This window comes from Dendrobates tinctorius, unplaced genomic scaffold (genome assembly GCF_039654945.1).
Source record: "Dendrobates tinctorius isolate UK_male_01 unplaced genomic scaffold, ASM3965494v1 ptg000014l, whole genome shotgun sequence".
In the NCBI taxonomy this organism is placed as follows: Eukaryota; Metazoa; Chordata; class Amphibia; order Anura; family Dendrobatidae; genus Dendrobates; species Dendrobates tinctorius.
In genome coordinates, this window is record NW_027361682.1 from 16,442,827 (window position 1) to 16,464,139 (window position 21,313).

At 49.2% G+C, this 21,313-nt stretch overlaps 2 protein-coding genes across 4 annotated transcripts in view; one reads left to right on the forward strand and one right to left on the reverse strand.

Annotated features, from left to right (window-relative positions):
• Positions 1 to 286: 286 nt before the first annotated feature.
• On the reverse strand, positions 287 to 19,474 carry HEXD (hexosaminidase D). 2 transcript variants are annotated; one of them, XM_073559699.1, is made up of 13 exons: positions 19,342 to 19,474; positions 17,429 to 17,546; positions 17,162 to 17,271; positions 15,431 to 15,518; positions 15,189 to 15,353; positions 8,609 to 8,792; positions 8,438 to 8,509; positions 8,146 to 8,341; positions 7,966 to 8,048; positions 5,830 to 5,908; positions 5,490 to 5,591; positions 2,383 to 2,472; positions 287 to 1,497 (listed from the first exon to the last, which is right to left on the reverse strand). In XM_073559699.1, the coding sequence occupies exons 1-13, from the start codon at positions 19,347 to 19,349 to the stop codon at positions 1,329 to 1,331; spliced, it is 1,464 nt and encodes a 487-aa protein (XP_073415800.1). In that variant the 5' UTR covers positions 19,350 to 19,474; the 3' UTR covers positions 287 to 1,328. The 2 variants fall into 2 exon arrangements, with proteins under 2 accessions (XP_073415800.1, XP_073415802.1); XM_073559701.1 differs by lacking the exon at positions 19,342 to 19,474 and adding an exon at positions 18,983 to 19,130.
• The window catches only part of OGFOD3 (2-oxoglutarate and iron dependent oxygenase domain containing 3), a 149,928-nt gene continuing 147,595 nt past the window's right edge, over positions 18,981 to 21,313 (forward strand). The window contains exon 1 of one of the 2 annotated variants that reach the window (XM_073559703.1): positions 18,981 to 19,094. In XM_073559703.1, the coding sequence (XP_073415804.1) occupies positions 19,051 to 19,094 (44 nt within the window). In that variant the 5' untranslated portion in view covers positions 18,981 to 19,050. Of the gene's footprint in view, positions 19,095 to 19,344; positions 19,539 to 21,313 lie in introns of those variants that run through there. The other variant, XM_073559702.1, reaches the window with a different exon arrangement.

Below are 21,313 nucleotides of genomic sequence, written 5' to 3' on the forward strand. Positions count from 1 at the left end.
TTTACAGGCCTCCTCAGAGAAAAAACCCAAATTGATGTACCATTAGCTCTAGTGCAAAGTCAGGGGTGGAGCCTGACAGATTCATGTCCCGCCCCCACGGAACCGATATTGCACATATTGGGATACATTGTATCAGCTTGGCCTGGAATGTACCAATTTAGCTTTTTAAAGGAGCTTCCTGAATCTACAATATTTAATAGCTTAGCCTTAATCTTGGTTATCAATGTGCGGCGTTTCTTTCCGGACTATTAGTTGCTGAATTAAAGAAATGATGGTAAATTGCGCATTTTGTTTGGCAGAAAGTAAAAAAATTAGTTTTAATCTATACAGTAAAATATTTGATTTACAAACAATGGCATTGACCATCTTATCCTCCATTCACATCCAAAGCTGCACCAAGAATTTTAATGGGTCCATTGTGGCTAAATTAGATCAGATTCCCTAGGCGGCCCTCTAAGGCTGTGTGCACACGCTGCGGATTAGGTGCGGATTAATCCGCGCGGATTTTGTAAAATCCGCAGGTGAAACCGCAGGTCAAAAGACCTGCGGTTTTACCTGCGGTTTTTCATCTCCTCAATAGAGGAGATGGCAAACCGCAGGAGAATCCGCAGAAAGAATTGACATGTCAATTCTTTCTGCGGATTGAAAACCGCAGATAATCCGCGCGGAAAATTCCGCACCGTCTGCACTGCGGTTTTTGATTCCCATAGGGAATCATGGTACTGTACACCGCAGCAAAAACTGCTGCAGGTCCGCAGCGGCCAAAACCGCTGCGGAACCGCAGCAAAATCCGCAGCGTGTGCACACAGCCTAAAGGTTAGATGCATTGCCACATTTGTGCCGGTTTGTTGTTTTTGTGCCTTTTTTGCACCATATTAATCTTTCCATTTCAGAGACTTACTGCTAGAAAAAGTAACCAAACCGTTGAACAGGAAATAAAGAGCATTTCTGATTTTGCACTCAATTCCTGAACCGCGTGTGCCATTGGCATAAAAACAGTCAGCGAGCACCGCGTGTGCCACTGGCATAAAAACAGTCAGCGAGCACCGCAAGAAAAGTGAAATAACAAAAATCATGAATGATGAATCAAGCCCTAAACGTCTGCATTGAGTACACTGCATTAGATGTGAGTCAGCACAGTGTGGATGGATTTCAAGTGTCAGCCAGCAGAATTGTGAATGCAGCTCTGGATGTAACTAGAGTACAGTATATTACTATGTAATTCAAGATGAGAGAAATTGGAAAGGACTGAGCCTGAAATAAAAACTTCAACAGATAGAAAGTCATAACTGAGGCTCAGAAGCAGATGATTCATGGTGAGGACCCATTTATGTCTGGTTCTCCAGGGCAGTATTAAGATCTTGCACTAGTTGTTGAAGTTGGACGTAATATGGCATTAAATGTTCCTCCATCCATTCATCCACAGCAACATCAGGAAAGATCTTGAGCAAAGCTGCTTGAAGATCTCCCAGTAATAAAGTCCAATTAGACAGGAGACTAATATCAGAGAAAAGACATTACTAAATATGTACAAGAATATAACTACTATAATACTGCTCCCTATGTACAAGAATATAACTACTATAATACTGCCTCTATATACAAGAATATAACTACTATAATACTGCCCCTATATACAAGAATATAACTACTATAACACTGTCACTATGTACAAGAATATAACTACTATAATACTGCCCCTATATACAAGAATATAACTACTATAATTCTGCCCCTATATACAAGAATATAACTACTATAACACTGTCACTATGTACAAGAATATAACTACTATAATACTGCTCCTATATACAACAATATATCTACTATAATACTGCCCCCTATGTACAAGAATATAACTACTATAATACTGCTCCCTATGTACAGGAATATAACTACTATAATACTGCCTCTATGTACAAGAATATAACTACTATAACACTGTCACTATGTACAAGAATATATCTACTATAATACTGCTCCTTTATACAACAATATATCTACTATAATACTGCCCCCTATGTACAAGAATATAACTACTATAATACTGCCCCATATGTACAAGAATATAACTACTATAATACTGCCCCATGTACAAGAATATAACTACTATACTGCCTCTATGAAGTAAATATTTGTATGTTGCCTGTACGCTATCAAGATATTAGTCCGAGGCTGGATTCACAAATTTGTGTTTCATGGTCAGAGCACAGACTGGCTGCGAATCTCATGACCCGACCGCCCAATAGATTCATATGAGGCTGATGTGTTAGGGTCCAGAGACCTGCAGCCAGTCTGTGTACTGCTGTGTGTATTCTGCCAGGGAATCACGGATGTGTGAATCTGACCTTAGACACAATATGACTGCTGTGCATCACTTACCTCACTGCTTCTGGTTCTATCTGCTGCACCATTATGGGATGGATCATTTTTCTCTTTCTGTGAAACGAGCTGAACCAACCCATGACAAATCTGTAAGAAGATAATGGACACAGTGTACCGATATATGAATCTTTCATCATGTTTTCTCATTCTATACTAAATCCTCGCACCTCCATCTCCTGCTGTATACTATACTAGATCCCCCACCTCCAACTCCTGCTGTGTACTATACTAGATCCCCACATCTCCATCTCCTGCTGTATACAATACTAGATCCACGCACCTCCATCTCCTGCTGTATGGTACACTAGATCCTCGCACCTCCACCACCTCCTGTATAATATACTAGATCCTCGCACCTACATCTCCTGCTGTATACATTATTAGATCTCCACATCTCCATCTCCTGCTGTATACAATACTAGATCCACGCACCTCCATCTCTTGCTGTATGGTATACTAGATCCTCGCACCTACACCACCTTCTGTATAATATACTAGATCCTCGCACCTACATCTGCTGTATACAATACTAGATCCACGCACCTCCATCTCCTGCTGTATGGTACACTAGATCCTCGCACCTCCACCACCTCCTGTATAATATACTAGATCCTCGCACCTCCATCTCCTGCTGTATACAATATAAGATCCCCGCACCTCCATCTCCTGCTGTATTCAATACTAGATCCATGCACCTCCATCTCCTGCTGTATGGTACACTAGATCCTCGCACCTCCACCACCTCCTGTATAATATACTAGATCCTCGCACCTACATCTGCTGTATACAATATTAGATCCCCACATCTCCATCTCCTGCTGTATGGTATACTAGATCCACGCACCTCCATCTCCTGCTGTATACAATATTAGATCCCCGCACCTCCATCTCCTGCTGTATGGTACACTAGATCCTCGCACCTCCATCTCCTGCTGTATGGTACACTAGATCCTCGCACCTCCATCTCCTGCTGTATACAATATTAGATCCCCGCACCTCCATCTCCTGCTGTATACAATACTAGATCCATGCACCTCCATCTCCTGCTGTATACAATACTAGATCCATGCACCTCCATCTCCTGCTGTATACAATACTAGATCCATGCACCTCCATCTCCTGCTGTATACAATACTAGATCCATGCACCTCCATCTCCTGCTGTATACAATATTAGATCCCCGCACCTCCATCTCCTGCTGTATACAATACTAGATCCATGCACCTCCATCTCCTGCTGTATGGTACACTAGATCCTCGCACCTCCATCTCCTGCTGTATGGTACACTAGATCCTCGCACCTCCACCACCTCCTGTATAATATACTAGATCCTCGCACCTACATCTCCTGCTGTATACAATATTAGATCCCCACATCTCCATCTCCTGCTGTATACAATACTAGATCCATGCACCTCCATCTCCTGCTGTATGGTACACTAGATCCTCGCACCTCCACCACCTCCTGTATAATATACTAGATCCTCGCACCTACATCTGCTGTATACATTATTAGATCCCCACATCTCCATCTCCTGCTGTATGGTATACTAGATCCACGCACCTCCATCTCCTGCTGTATACAATATTAGATCCCCGCACCTCCATCTCCTGCTGTATGGTACACTAGATCCTCGCACCTCCATCTCCTGCTGTATACAATATTAGATCCCCGCACCTCCATCTCCTGCTGTATACAATACTAGATCCATGCACCTCCATCTCCTGCTGTATACAATACTAGATCCATGCACCTCCATCTCCTGCTGTATACAATACTAGATCCATGCACCTCCATCTCCTGCTGTATACAATATTAGATCCCTGCACCTCCATCTCCTGCTGTATACAATACTAGATCCATGCACCTCCATCTCCTGCTGTATGGTACACTAGATCCTCGCACCTCCATCTCCTGCTGTATGGTACACTAGATCCTCGCACCTCCACCACCTCCTGTATAATATACTAGATCCTCGCACCTACATCTCCTGCTGTATACAATATTAGATCCCCACATCTCCATCTCCTGCTGTATACAATACTAGATCCATGCACCTCCATCTCCTGCTGTATGGTACACTAGATCCTCGCACCTCCACCACCTCCTGTATAATATACTAGATCCTCGCACCTACATCTGCTGTATACATTATTAGATCTCCATCTCCTGCTGTATACAATACTAGATCCACGCACCTCCATCTCTTGCTGTATGGTATACTAAATCCTCGCACCTACACCACCTTCTGTATAATATACTAGATCCTCGCACCTACATCTGCTGTATACAATATTAGATCCCCGCACCTCCATCTCCTGCTGTATAGTATACTAAATCCCTGCACCTCCATCTGCTGTATACTACACTAGATCTCCGCACCTCTGTCTTCTTGTGTACTACACTAGATCCCCTCACCTCTTTGCCCTCCTGTACACCACACTAAATCCCAGCCCCTCTTTGCTCTCCAATATACTACACTAGATCCCTGCCTCTTTCTCCCTCTGTATACTATACTAGATCCCTGCCCCTCTTTCTCCCTCTGTATACTATACTAGATCCCTGCCCCTCTCCTCTCCCTCTGTATACTATACTATATCCCTGCACCTCCTCCTGAATACTATACTTGATCCGCGCACCATCTTCTGTGTTCTACTGTAGATCCCTGCGCCTTTCTCCCCCTGTATACTATACTAGATCCCTGCACCTCCTCCTGTATACTACACTTGATCTGCACACCATTCTCTGTGTACTACTGTAGATCCCTGCGCCTCTTTGTCCTCCTGTATACTACACTAAATCCCCTTGCCTTTTTGTCCTCCGGTGTACTATAATAGATCCCCGCACCACCTCCTGTATACTACACTAAATCCCCTTGACTCTTTGGCCTCCTGTATCCTATAATAGATCCATGCACCACCTCCTATATACTATGCTTGATCCTCACACCATCTGTGTACTACTGTAGATCCCTGCGCCTCTTTGTCCTCCTGTATACTATAATAGAACTCCGCACCACATCCTGTATACTACACTAGATCCCCTCGCCTCTTTATTCTCCTGTATACTACATTAGATCCCCACACTTTTTGGTTTGCACTCACCGGTTTCTCTCTAGGAACTCTTGTGTGGGAGCCTTCAGGAAGAACAGGATTTGGGTTATGAGTATGAGAACGTCACTGCCGGGGAAGGAGCCAGAAGCTTCACTGCCGCAAAATAAAACATGATATTAAGACTGCCCAAGTGTTCTGTTCCTGGGAAAGATGGGTGACAACCAATGTGGCTCCCATAGCGTACGGGAAAGACATGCCTGTGCCTCTATATTCAGGAGTATGGGAAAGCTGGGGGTGAAAACGGCTGTAGTGGAGGCCATATTGAACAATGAGCAGAACTGAATCCATTTTATGGATAATTGCATAACAACACACAGTCTCCTCCATTTACCAAGTGTAGTTTTCTGTATCCAATGAAGACATTCCTAAGACATTCTGGACCGAGGCGGCCACCTGCTCAGAGTATGCACCTAGGGGTGGGAGTGAAAAGTGAGAAATTGATCAAGGTTACAAATGGCAGCTCCACCCGTCTTCTGATTTTGGGAGGCTGAGCTGCAATACTAGACACAACCAGAGAACATCAGGTGCCACTATTTCGGGAAGAAAACAGCCATATTTTAGTAATACTGGATGGCACCTTTAAAAAACTTGCATTGATAAAGCTTTAGCCAAGAAAGGGTAGAACACACCCCCTGCAAAGTAACAAGATTGGGGGGTCCGATCTCTGGGATCCCACAATTACGATGACGTTTCTGGAGCGGACAACGTCCAGGAGTGGACCCTCTGGATCGCGGATCTGGAGCCCCTGGGCCGAGCGCGCCAAGTGATAACCGACCCCTATACAGGGATCATTAGGGGCAGGACCACAAGGGTCAGAACCGCGACAGTCGGAACCAAGAGGGACGGCTCAAGGACAGATAAGGATACAGGCGGACTGGAATGCAGGACAGAGACTAGGGTACCTGAGCAGAGGGTACCGGAGGAGGAGGGTTACCAAAAGGGCAGCAGGAGGAAGGCACGGAAGGTGAGGAAAGGCAGGCGTAGAGAACCCAGAAGCAGGAATAACAACGGGCGGACAGAGGACGGGAACCAGCAAGACAGGGACCAGGCAAGGGACTATAACACCAGACGATAGACAGGAGGTAGCAGGGACTGGACTAGGAGAGGACAGACCGGAGGGATGGCAAGGAACGGAGACAGGAACAAGGCAGACAGGGACCAGGAAAAGACATGGCTAGAGAACTATAGAAGCACTATAGCGGCCAGAATAGTGCAGGAGCACCACACAATTACCAGGCGTCTTCCCCTTAAGGAAGACGCCTGAAATACCTTATACCCGGAAGTAGATCAGCACGGCCCTGCCCCTCAGCGACGCCCCCGGCCGCGTGAAGAGAGCGGTCGGGCGCGCGCCCGCGGCCTAAGGGTGGCGCACGGGACCCCAGCAGCACGGGGGCAAGGACGGGAGAGCGAGCGGGAGGAGAAGCGCAGGTGAGACGGAGCTGATGGAATTTCGGCAGGCACAGCCGCCGATGTTACAATTACTAGGGGCTGCAGAATGCATGCGGAGGTGCAGCCCCTGCCCAGTACTAGGCTAATTTTCTTCACTAGCGCTGTGGCTCCTTTTTTCTAGAGAACAGCAAGGAGGTCTAGTTGCCGGACCCCCTCTTTCCAGCAAGTTTAGAGGTTTACCAACATATATCTATCTGTGTAAAAGTTTTAGGCAGTTGTGGAAAAAATCTGCAAAGTAAGAATAGTTTATAAAATAGAAGTGATGATAGTTTATTTTAACAACTAACAAAATGCAAAGTGAATGAACTAAACCCCATGAGTATTTGGTGACCGCCATTTACGTCCCAAACATCTTGGAGAACTGACCGCAGATCTTCTGTGGATGTCACTTGTGCAGATCCCTCTGTCTCTTCATGTGATCCCAGACAGACGGGATGATGTGAGATCAGGGCTCTGTGGGGCCAGATCATCACTTCCAGGACTCCTCGCTCTTAATGACATTGGCTGGATGTTTGGGATTGTTGTTCTGCTGCAGAATAAAATTGTAATTTGTAATAAATCATTTAACACCATCAGGGAGGCGTCTGATTGGCTCCAATTTTATTCTATAGCAGAACAACGACCCCAATGTCATTAAGATCGAGGAGTCCTGGAAGTGATGATCCGGCCCCACAGAGCCCTGATCTCACATCATCTGGTCTGTCTGGAATCACATGAAGAGACAGAGGGATCTGCACAAGTGACATCCAGAGAAGATCTGCGGTCAGTTCTCCAAGATGTTTGGGACAACCTCCTGCCGAGCTCCATCATAACCTGTGTACAAATGATAAGTATGGAGAAGAAGTGAGGGAGGCAAAGGACGATCATCAAATACTGATGGGGTTTAGATTTCTCTTTCGTTCATTAACTTTGCATTTTGTTAATTGATAAAAATAAATAATCTATTCACACTTGCATATTTGGAAGCTTCTTACTCTGCAGAATTTTTTCCTACAGTGCTGTGTATGGTGGACCATACCATTCTTCAGTGTCACCAGACACACGGCCAGAGAAGGTATCCCCACCGGCAGGAGCTCACACAGAACTGAGAAGTGGTCGTACCTGAAAAGTATTGAGCAGTGATTAATTCCTAATGTAAATACAAAGGGAACCCCCAAACGAGATGGGGGTGCTAACATTACACTAGTGAGGAAAGTACCTCTGCCAGCCAGTGATGGCCACTCCCTGCAGAATATCATGGGATATCTTCTGGACCACCTCTAGCCAACGTTTGTGGTTTTCCAAGTGATGTCCGATAAGGGTGAGCTGCTGGGAGGTCCCGGTGGCCCCCTTAAAGGCACTGGCCAGCCAGATCTTCTGGAAGCCGCTCTGTGAGTATTTTTCGATCAGTGCGACTGCAAGAAATCCGCATCATCACAGCACAGTGGTGCCTCCCGTAGGCGGTGGCATGTATTGCTAGGTACCCTGTAGTAGATAATTATTTATGGTACCTCTATTGTCAACATCTAGGTTTGGGGTGTAGTCCCAGATCATCGGCTCCACCAGTTTGGTCACTCCAGAGTCTACCCAAGACAGAAAGCAGCAGAAGTGAGAAATGCCATGCATCCAGGTCTCTGAAGATACATCACTATCAAAATTGTGAAGTCACCCTCTCTTCCCACCTGTCAATTTCTGGGCAGATGCCCCTCTCAGCATATCATCCCAGGAGATGAGCTTGACACCTGGATATGTGGAAACCACATGTGAGGCTACTTTCTTCAGGTGGCAAATAAAGAGGTCTTCAACAGTCTGCCCGTTTTCAGAAAAAAAATTCTTGGACTCTTCTCCCTCCCCAAGATAGTAGACCTAGGTAAAAAGTGTGTATTTATATACAGTTCTGACCACTGATTCCTTTATACTTCGGTGACATATAAAGCTGCAGCAAAACATGGATTTTTGTGAGTACTCACCGTAAAATCCTTTTCTCCGAGACGCTCATTGGGGGACACAGAGACTGTGGGTGTGTGCTACTGCCGTCTGGAGGCTGACACTAGGCATACAAAAAACAAGTTAGCTCCTCCTCCGCCGCATACACCCTCGCCCCGATAGCGGGCGGAAACCAGTTTAGTGCAAAAGCAGTAGGAGAACATCCAAAAATTAGCCTTAACGCAGAAAATCATATGTCTGAAAAAGGACCACCCTACATTAAATAAGGAATTATACTAATTAAATAAACAAGAGCCAACTGGCTATCAGGGTGGGTGCTGTGTCCCCCAATGAGCGTCTCGGAGAAAAGGATTTTACGGTGAGTACTCACAAAAATCCATGTTTCTCCTTCGTCTCATTGGGGGACACAGAGACTGTGGGACGTCCTAAAGCAGTCCCTGGGTGGGAGCACAACTCACCGATCCAAGCCGCATGCCCTCCTGTCTAAAGGTGTGCCACTGCTGCTTGGAGAATTTTCCTACCCAGACTCGCATCCGACGAGGCCTGAGTATGCACATTGTAATGCTTACAAAAAGTGTGCAGGCTGGACCAGGTTGCTGCTTTGCATACCTGCTCTGCCGAAGCCTGGTGCCGAAGCGCCCAAGAGGCGCCCACTGCCCGAGTTGAGTGCGCCCCTATCCCTGTTGGAATCGGTGCGCCTCTAATACGGTAAGCCTCCTGAATAGTTAGGCGAATCCATCTGGCTATGGTTGATCGTGAGGCTGCGAGACCCTTCCTGCGCCCTTCCGGAATCACAAACAACGAGTCCGTCTGGCGAAAAGGTGCTGTCCTTGACACGTACCTCCTGAGAGCTCTTACCAGATCTAAAGAGTGGAGCGCCCTTTCCACTCTGTGTACTGGCGCTGGTCAAAACAAAGGCAGAACAATGTCCTCATTAATATGGAAAGAGGACACGACCTTCGGCAGAAAAGGTGGCGGTGGTCTAAGGACTACTTTATCCTTAAAAAAAGTCAGAAAAGGAGCTCTGCAAGATAATGCTCCTAACTCCGAGACCCGCCTAACGGAAGTTATCGCTACTAAGAATACAACCTTCCTGGAGAGATATGACAATGAAATTTCCTGTAATGGTTCAAACGGGGCTTCCTGTAGGACACCCAGGACCAGGTTAAGGTCCCAGGCGTCTATGGGTGCTTTATAGGGGGGCACCAAATGAGAGACCCCCTGAATGAACGTCCTGACCTGCATATTGGTAGCGATCTTTCGCTGAAAAAGGGCCGACAAGGCCGAAATCTGCCTCCTAAGGGAACTTGGCGCCAACCCTGCGTCCAGGCCGGACTGCAGAAAAGCCAGGATGTTGGGGACTGAAAAGGATAATGGCGCAACCCTGTGTTCTCGACACCAATGAAAGAAAACCTTCCAAGTGTTATGATAAATTTTCGCCGAGGCCAGCTTCCGGGCGCTAACCATTGTCGCAACCACTTCACGCCCAAATCCCGCCTGGGTCAGAATCCAAGATTCAACGGCCATGCCGTCAAACACAGGGCCCCTAAGTTCGGGTGGCAGATCGGCCCCTGAGACAGTAAGTCTGGCCGTTCCGGTAGACGCCAAGGCACGTCTGCGAGGAGCTGCACTAGATCCGCGTACCATACTCGACGGGGCCAGTCCGGGGCCAGCAGAATTGCCGGGACCCCCTCTGTCTTGATCTTCCTGATGACCCTTGGGAGAAGCGGCAGTGGGGGAAACAGGTATGGGAGCCGAAACTGGCTCCACGGTAGGACCAACGCATCCACCGCGATCGCTCGCGGGTCCTGAGACCGAGCGACAAACGTGCTCACCTTGGCGTTCTCCCTGGACGCCATCAGATCCACGTCTGGAGTCCCCCACCGTTGGCAAATCTGCTGGAAGAACTCGGGGTGAAGGGGCCATTCCCCGGCCGCAACGCCCTGTCGGCTTAGGAAATCTGCTGCCCAATTTTCCACACCTGGTATGTGAACTGCTGAGATTGCCGAGTGGTGCCTCTCGGCCCAACGGAGCACATGCTCTATCTTGCGCATGGTTGCCCAGCTGCGCGTGCCTCCCTGGAGATTCACGTACGCCACTGCCGTGGCGTTGTCTGACTGAACTCGGACTGGGCGTCCTGCTAGCAAGTGCTGAAAACGCTGCAGCGCCAACCGCACCGCTCGAATCTCCAACAGGTTGATCGGAAGACGAGCCTCCTGAGGCGACCATTGCCCCTGGGCCGTGTGGTGCCGGAAGATTGCCCCCCAGCCGAAAAGACTTGTATCGGTCGTGATCACCAACCAATGATCTGGGGGAAAAGGCTTCCCCTGACGAAGAGAGGAGTCGTGTGTCCACCATTGAAGCGCCCGTCGAACCTGAGAGGGCAACCTGCACTGATGATCGAGGGAGAACGGACTCCCGTCCCAAGCCGCTAAGAGAGCATGCTGCAGGGGACGGAGATGAAATTGAGCAAACGGAATTGCTTCCATCGCCGCCACCATCCTTCCTAGAACCCTCATCCCGAACCGGATAGTGTGAGGGTCCGGTTGTTGAAGACTTCGGACTCCCTGCCGGAGCGCCCGAGCCTTGTCCTGAGGGAGAATTACCAACCCTCGGGAAGTGTCGAAAATCATCCCCAGGAATAAAATCCTCTGAGCTGGGGTAAGGGAAGATTTCTTCCCGTTGATCAACCATCCTAGGCGAGATAGGGTATCCAGTGTGATGCTCACATTCTCCTCGCATGCCCGAAAGGACGGCCCCTTTACTAAGAGGTCGTCTAAGTACGGCAAAACCACTATGCCCCGAGAATGTAGAACGGCCATGACGACCGCCATCACTTTCGTGAATATCCTGGGGGCCGTGGCCAACCCGAAAGGTAGGGCCACAAACTGAAAATGCCGGCCCTCGATTGCAAACCGAAGGAACCTTTGATGCGGGGGAAAAATAGGGATGTGCAGGTAGGCATTCTGGACATCGATCGAGGCCAAATATTCTCCGTGCTCCATGGACGATATGACCGACCGGAGAGATTCCATGCGAAAACGCCTGACCCTGATGAACCTGTTCAGGAGCTTTAAGTCCAGAACCGGCCTTACTGTTCCGTCCTTCTTGGGAACTGCGAACAGATTGGAATAAAATCCTTGGGTCTTCTCGCACTCTGGTACAGAGACAATGACCCCGTTGCGCCGCAACACCTCGATGGCCCCTAGCAATGCCTCTGCCCGGGATTCTGTTTTGGGACGCCGGGAAAGAAAAAATCGTCTTGGCGGATCTTTGACAAACTCTATTTTGTACCCGGAACACACTAATTCTGCCACCCATGCGTCGCGTGCCACCGTGACCCAGACGCGGCAGAACCTGCGCAGACGTCCGCCTACTCTGCTGTCCTCGGGTACTGGATGCCTCGAGTCATTTCGCTGAGGGCTTCTGGAACCTGGCCCCCCTTGATCTGGGCGGGCGGCCCCGCATCCTACCCAGCGGGTTGGTTCTATACGTGACCTGACGCTCCTTGTCTTGGTTATAGCGAGCTGGGGTGGAGGTACTGGCCGCTACCATCCACCCGGGGGTGCGAAATGCTCGAAAGCGCGCCTGAGGTTGACGAAAAGGCGGCATAACCTTTTGCTGTGGAAGGAAGCTGTTTTTTCCCCCTGTAGCATCTGAAATGAGCTTGTCTAATTTCTCCCCAAATAGCCGATTACCCTGAAAAGGCAGGGAAGTCAAAGACTTCTTAGAAATAGAATCAGCCCGCCATAACCTTAATCACAAGGCTCTCCTAATGGCGATTGCATTTGCTGCCGCTACAGCCGCGCCATTAGCCGCATCCAAGGATGCATTAATTAAATAGTCACCCGCCATCGCGATCTGACTTGCTATCTCCGCCACTTCCGTCGGCAAATCTCTATCCTGTAGGACCTTGTTTAAAGAATCTGACCATGACATCATGGCTTTGGCTACCCATGTTGCCGCAAAAGGAAAGAGCGCTGATCCCGATGCTTCATACACCGAGTGAGCTAAACCTTCTATGAGTCGATCCGTGGGGTCCTTAATGGAAGAACCGCTAGGTACTGACAACAAGGACCTTGAAGCTAGGCATGACACTGGGGGATCCACTACCGGAGATTCCGCCCATTTTTTACAAAGTTCCGATGCGAACGGATATCTCGTTTCCAGCGTTTTTTGTCCTGAAAAACGTTTGTCTGGATGTTCGCTATGCCGCTGCACTATATCCTCGAACTCAGGATGAGTGCTAAATACTCTATGTTGTCTCCTGGTCTTCTTAAAGGATACCTTATGACCTGCGGTTCAATAAGACTGTCTACCGTCTCCCGGTACCCCGGGGTATCCAGGTCCAAGGACTATTCCCAGTCATCACCTGAACTCTGCTCGCTCCCAGAAAATGGTGACGGTGAGCGAGATGCCGCACTCACGGATGCTGAGGCACCGGAGGGGCCAGGAGACGCAGTACGGGCTCTTTTCCTGTGCGTCTGCCTAGAGAGTGTGCGGCCCCTGCAGGCCGGAGGCTCTTGTGAGGTGGATGACCCCTCCCAAACAGGCGAGCTGTCATCTCTACCCCTATCCGGGGCCTGAAGGGTCTCAATCGCCTTCGTGAGCGAAACCATGGACCGAGAGAGTGATAACGCCCATTCTGGGGGATCCAGACCCCTGGGCTCTGTCGCCGGGGAGGGCTCCTGGGCGCGTTCGGAGTCGCAGGCTTCACATAACTTAATAGTTTGCGCTCGTGGGAACATCACCCCACTGCGTTTTTCCTTTCCCAGACATACTGCTGGCGTCGGCCCACACACAAAAAATCCCTTAAAGGCTTGGGGGGGGGGGGGTAGGCGGAGGGGGAGGAGGGTACTGTGTAGTGCCTTAGTATGGCTCCGGGACGGGGTGGCACTTACCCGCTCCTGCGCGTCTCTCCCCGTGCTTCAGTTCGCGCCTCACTCCTGGTAGGCTGCGATTCCTCTGTGATCGCGGCCTACCCTGCCTTGCCGCCGGGGCCTCAATTTAATCCGGCGCCCGCCCCCCATCTCCAAGGCGCAAGGCGGCGCTTCCGCCCGAGGCCCAGGCCGAAGCCGCGGGCTAAATTTAGAAGCGGTCCGCCCGACCGCTACCCCGGCCGCCCGCCTCCCCATGCCCGGCTGACGACGGGGGGGGCGGCGCCGGAGATGACATGCGCCCAGTGCGGCGCTTCCGCCCGCGGCCCACGCGGGCTAAATTAGAGCCAGTCCGCCCGCCTGCGGCAGACCGCTACCTCGGCCATCCGGCTGCAGCTCCCCACAGGCTCCCGGACCGCGCCAATACCCGGAGGGAGGCGAACCAGGTTAGAGGAGCGGAGGGAAAGGTGTGTGGGGGGGGGAGAGAAAGGGGAAAGCGTGCCTTTCCGAAAACGCTGCCCAGGGCCCTCCACTCGCTCCAGCACATACCTGAGGTACTCTGGTTAAGACGGTGCAGGCACCCTAACTCCAACCGCCTTGCCGGGGCGAGGAGAGGGACCGTCTGCCGCCATGCAGCACCGCCGTCATGCGTTGGTGGAGTCATGGGGGCCGCACAGACTAGTCTTGTGCCTCTGTGCAAGCCCATGGTTTCAATACCTAGGGGTGGACAGGGCTAAGTCTGGCCTAATGTCCCACGTCGTGGGAGAGGAAACGTGGAGGGACACTCGCACGTGGTCGCCCGTTGCTGGTTTGGGGAAATCGGATCCTTTCAATAGGATGCGTTGCCCCTGTCTTATCTTCATAAAACAAAAAAACAAAGAAAAAAATAGATGTCTGGGGAAAAGTCCCAGATATGTCCCTCGGTGCGGGAAAGGATACGCGGAGGCGATACTCAACGCGTGCTCGCCCGTTGTTGGTTTGGGGAGATCGGACCCTTTCTATAGGATCCGTCGCCCCTGTCTCATCTTCATGGTAAACTAGAAAAAAAAAAAAAAAAATAGTCTGGAGAGATCCAGACTGCGTGTGCCTCCATAAGACACTAAGCAAAAACTGGTTTCCGCCCGCTATCGAGGCGAGGGTGTATGCGGCGGAGGAGGAGCTAACTTGTTTTTTGTATGCCTAGTGTCAGCCTCCAGACGGCAGTAGCACACACCCACAGTCTCTGTGTCCCCCAATGAGACGAAGGAGAAATAATGTTCTCTCTTCCTGGTGGCTCTGGGGCAACAGAAAGTCAAATCTTCTACCAGCTTCTGATGGTTCAGTGTCTGGTCTTGGACCCCTAATGATGGGCCAGTTGTAGAGTACCCTCCCCCCTAATAAACAGATGTGGACCTGTGGACCCCCTCTACTATTAGTGCATATGTATAAGATATTGTACCTCATCTGAGCCGATATGAAGCCAGCGTAGACCAGGATGGAGCTCCATCATTTGTCTTATCATGGCATGGAGAAGCTGGTGTGACTCCTTCCTATGAGGGTTTAGGCTGTTCGGGTACATCGGGATCTCTCTCAGGTGGGCAAACTCCTTATGCTTCAGGACAAACTATAAAAAGAAAGAACACAGAAATTAGGACCATGAGATCAGGAGGAAAAGCCCATCACCATCCATATGGTACATACCTCCATGTGTCCAAACGTCTGAATGAGAGGAATGACTTCTAAATGGTTAATTTGTGCCAGTCTCAGAATCTCACGGATTTCTTGAGGACTGCAAAAATATCAGCAATTTAAAGGGGGAAACAAACTGGTATGTCAGTATTGTAGTAGTTATATTCTTGTACATAGGGGCAGTATTATAGTAGTTATATTCTTATACATGGGGGCAGTATTATAGTAGTTATATTCTTGTACATAGGGGCAGTATTATAGTAGTTATATTCTTGTACATAGGGGCAGTATTATAGTAGTTATATTCTTATACATGGGTGCAGTATTATAGTAGTTATATTCTTGTACATAGGGGCAGTATTATAGTAGCTATATTCTTATACATGGGGGCAGTATTATAGTTATATTCTTGTACATAGGGGCAGTATTATAGTAGTTATATTCTTGTGTACGGAGCAGTATTATAGTAGTTATATTCTTATACATGGGTGCAGTATTATAGTAGTTATATTCTTGTACATAGGGGCAGTATTACAGTAGCTATATTCTTATACATGGGGGCAGTATTATAGTAGTTATATTCTTGTACATAGGGGCAGTATTATAGTAGTTATATTCTTATACATAAGGGTCAGTATTATTTTAGTTATATTCTTGTACATAGGTGCAGTATTATAGTAGTTATATTCTTGTACATAGGAGCAGTATTATAGTAGTTATATTCTTGTACATAGGAGCAGAATTATAGTAGTTATATTCTTGTACATAGGAGCAGTGTTATAGTAGTTATATTCTTGCACATAGGGGGCAGTATTATAGAAGTTATATTCTTGTACATAGGAGGCAGTATTATAGTAGTTATATTCTTGTACATAGGAGCAGTATTATAGTAGTTATATTCTTGCACATAGGGGCAGTATTATAGTAGTTATATTCTTGTACATAGGGGGCAGTATTATAGTAGTTATATTCTTGTACATAGGGGACAGTATTATAGTAGTTATATTCTTGTACATAGGAGGCAGTATTATAGTAGTTATATTCTTGTACATGGGGCAGTATTATAGTAGTTACATTCTTGTACATAAGGGGCAGTATTATATTAGTTATATTCTTGTACATAGGGGACAGTATTATAGTAGTTATATTCTTGTACATAGGGGCAGTATTATAGTAGTTATATTCTTGTACATAGGGGACAGTATTATAGTAGATATATTCTTGTACACAGGAGCAGTATTATAATAGTTATATTCTTGTACATAGGGGGCAGTATGATTGTAGTTATACTCTTGTACATAGAGGCAGTATTATAGTAGTTATATTCTTGTACATAGAGGCAGTATTATAGTAGTTATATTCTTGTACATAGGGGCAGTATTATAGTAGTTATATTCTTGTACATAGGGGGCAGTATTATAGTAGGTATATTCTTGTACATAGGGGTCAGTATTATAGTAGTTATATTCTTGTACATAGGGGGCAGTATTATAGTAGTTATATTCTTGTACATAGGAGCAGTATTATAGTAGTTAAATTTTTGTACATAGGGGCAGTATTATAGTAGTTATATTCTTGTACATGGGGCAGTATTATAGTAGTTATATTCTTGCACAGGGTCAGTATTATGATAGTTAAATGTCATAGCCTTGTCTCTTGTTACTGATTACTGCACCACTGATGGGTACAGTTTTCCTTTTATCGTGTTGCACAATGACCAATTACTATAGGGGCTGTGACCACCTGTAGGCGTGAGCAGCTCGCAGCGGGAGGAGTTCTTCGTAATATGGAAAAGTGTCTTCATATTCTATCAGCAGCCCGGTGGCTCCGAGGGAAGAGAAGAGGGGCAAAACCTAGAAAGAAAAAAATGTCCCAAACTTTGAAAAACTATTGAGAAACATCCACTGTTCCCTGTTATCATCAGAGTATGATTTCCTACTGGATGCCAGATTTAATGAATTTTACGTCAAGCTAAACAATATATTACAGACAGTAGGCTATGTCTGTTACCTCAGCCAGGTAGGAGACTTTTGGAGGAGCCCCTTTAAGGTCTAGATGGACAATGATCATCTTGACACTTGCTCTTTTCTCCGCGGTGAACTCGCCATTGTTGGTGTCGTTATGTTGCCTGAGGTGAGAGGGAAAATGGCGCAAAAGTTAGTGATGGGACTTCTTACTCTTGACTAATGGGGTCTGTGATTTCCTTGAGAGGTTGGCATTGGTTATTAACCCTATAAGTGTTCGAGATCTCAGCTTGCTGTTATTAAATAGAAATTGGCATGCACTGATTTCACACAGAAAATCTGTAACAAAGATATGGCTTAGGCCTGTCTTGGTGCGGGATCAGGAGCTGAGCCTGTTACGGAGCAGTTGACAGCTGCCTCTAACAGCAGCGACTGGAGTCTCCTGTTGTAATTGCTGTTTATCCAATTGAAATGCTGCTGTCAATCACTGACAGCAGCATTTAAGTATCGTCGTCCCAGCTTCGCCTCTCTTTGGTCGCCGATGCTCCCCCCCGATCCACTGCCTGCGATCTCAGGGTGCGGATAGTAGCCACGCCAGCCCGGGGGCCAGCTTTAGACTCCTATAGGAGACCAAGATACTGAACAACTGTAGTATACAGTCACTGATGGACTAAAGGATATAATTTGAGGGGTAAAAATTGCTTAAAAAAAAAATCTAAAAAGAAAAATTAAAGTTAAAACCATGCTTCCCCCTTTCTATCCAAAAAAAAGAAAAGAAAAATAGGCAAAACAAAAACTTTTTCGATATTGCTTCAACCATAAACGTTCACCCTACAAAAATATATAATTACTTCACCTCACCACCAAAAAAATGCAATAAAAACTTCATATGTACTAACAAAACAATAGCGGAATTGCTTTTTTTTAACCATTTCCTCGCACGTGGAGATTCCTTTTATCGTTTTTCCGTACACTATATGGTGAAATAAAAACTACAACTCTCTCCACAGGAAAGAAAAAATGCCACCATACGGCTATGATGACGGAAAAACAGGTCGTGGGTCTTGTGAGAAAAAGAGAAGCGAAAGCGCAAAAATGACAGCTGGCTGATTAAGGGGCCGTCCAGAGGTAACATGGGGGGGATACTGCTGTATTATGGGGTCTTGTGAGGGTCCCTCTCAGAAGCCGGACCCCGCCACGCGTCATTGAGGCCATATGCACACGATGCAGATTTCCAATGGATCCGCAGCGGATTTTACCGCCCAGAAACGCTGCATATCCGCATTGTGATGTACAGTAGCATGTAAGTCAATAGAAAAAAAACCGCTGTGCAGACGCTGCGGATTTTTCCGCGCGGTTTTCTTGTGGTTCAAAATATGCAGCATGTCACTACTTTTGTGAGGTTTTCCACCTGCTCCATTCTCCAAATCCGCAGGGGGAAATCCACAGGGGAAAACCGCACAAAAACCGCAAGAAAAAAGGAAGAAATCCGCAGGAAAAATGACCTGCGGATTTCTTCAATTCTGCGTGGAAAAATCCACTGGGCAAAAAAGTACGCCTGCACTCAGCCTTATAGCACTGCCGTCCTCTTATTTCCAACCTGCAGCATTTAAGTGGTTGCAGAACTACAACTCCCAGCGTGCCCACGCAGGGTCTGGTTGTCAGGGCATGCTGGGAGTCTGGGCTTGCAGTCAGAGAGCCACATGTTCTAGGTGAGTGAGAGAAGGGTCCTATGCCACAGCTGTGCCCTCTGTACCCCCAGAGCTGCCCGATTATTGGCCACAGCTTGTCAGTAATTCCTGAAAGCAGTTATCAACATGGCTACATTTGCTGGTTGTTATAGTCCCTGAAGGGATGATGACTCCCAGGGATAGAGAAGGCATGCTGAGACTTTTAGTCCCCCTGGTGGGCGCTGTACAGGGCAGGGGGATGTGCGCAGTGTAACAGGGAAGCGCTCACCCATCCATGTCTGCGGTGCTCTGGCCTCCGTTACTCTGGCCTGGCTCAGCACTGGCCAATGTGCAGGCTCCACGTCTGAGCGCCGATCTGCAGTCAGCTCTCACTATGGCAACGAAACACCGGCGGCGGCCGAGAGTGACCGGAGAGAACGGGGAGGCGGCGGGGCCTGGTCGTGGGGCTCAGGGAGGGAAGGCCGGGTGAGTCTGGGCGGGAAACTGGGGCATAAAGGGGTTAAAGTAAGCATCTGTTATCATAAATGGCTGCAAGGAGAAGGATACATGTGGGCATGAGAGGGGAAGTGGGCGCAGACGGTGCCCCCAGAACACTGCCGTCCGCAGATGGTGCCCCCAGACTTATGCGGGCCGCAGACGGTGCCCCCAGACTTGTGCGGGCCGCAGACGGTGCCCCCAGAACACTACCGTCCGTAGACGGTGCCCCCAGAACACTGCCGTCCGCAGACGGTGCCCCCAGAACACTGCCGTCCGCAGATGGTGCCCCCAGACTTATGCGGGCCGCAGACGGTGCCCCCAGACTTGTGCGGGCCGCAGACGGTGCCCCCAGAACACTACCGTCCGTAGACGGTGCCCCCAGAACACTGCCGTCCGCAGACGGTGCCCCCAGAACACTGCCGTCCGCAGACGGTGCCCCCAGACTTATGCGGGCCGCAGACGGTGCCCCCAGAACACTGCCGTCCGCAGACGGTGCCCCCAGAACACTGCCGTCCGCAGACGGTGCCCCCAGAACACTGCCGTCCGCAGACGGTGCCCCCAGAACACTGCCGTCCGCAGACGGTGCCCCCAGAACACTGTCGGCCACAGACTGTGACCCAGAACACTGCCGGCCACAGACGGTGCCCCCAGAACACTGCTGGCGCCCAGATGGTGCCTCTAATACACTGCCTATCTCAGACGAAGCTCCCAGAACACTGCCGGCCACAGACGATGCCGCCAGATCACTGCTGGCCGCAGATGGTGCTCCCAGAACACCGTTGGCTGCACACGGTGCCCCCAGAACACTGCCAGACGCAGACGATGCCGCCAGAACACTGTCGGCCACAGATGGTGCTCCCAGAACACTGTTGGCTGCACACGGTGCCCCCAGAACACTGCTAGACGCAGACGGTGCCCCCAATACTCTGCCAGACGCAGACGGTGCTCCCAAAACACTGCCGGACGCAAAAGGTGCCCCCCAGAAAAGTTCTTGCTGCAGACGGTGTCCCCAGAACACTGCCGGCAGCAGAGGGTGCCCCCAGAACACTGTCGGCCGTAGACAGTGCCCCCAGAATACTGCCGGCCGCAGATGGTGCTCCCAGAACACTGTTAGCTGCACACGGTGCCCCCAGAACACTGCCGGACGCAGACGGTGCCCCCAAAACATTGCCGAACGCAAAAGGTGCCCCCCAGAAAAGTTCTTGCTGCAGACGGTGTCCCCAGAACACTGCCGGCAGCAGAGGGTGCCCCCAGAACACTGCCGTAGACGGTGCCCCCAGAACGCTGTCGGCCGCAGACGGTGCCCCCAGAACGCTGTCGGCCGCAGACGGTGCCCCCAGAACACTGTCGGCCGCAGAGGGTGCCCCCAGAACACTGCCGGCCACAGATGGTGCTCCCAGAACACTGTTGGCTGCACACGGTGCCCCCAGAACACTGCCGGACGCAGACGGTGCCCTCAATACTCTGCTGGACGCAGACGGTGCCCCCAAAACACTGCCGGACGCAAAAGGTGCCCCCCAGAAAAGTTCTTGCTGCAGACGGTGTCCCCAGAACACTGCCGGCAGCAGAGGGTGCCCCCAGAACACTGTCTGCCGTAGACGGTGCCCCCAAAACACTGTCGGCGGCAGACGTTGCCCCCAGAACAGCGTCGGCCGCAGAGGGTGCCCCCAGAACACTGTCGGCCGCAGAGGGTGCCCCCAGAACAGTGCCGGCCGCAGACGGTGCCCCCAGTACAGTGCCGGCCGCAGACGGAGCCCTGCAGA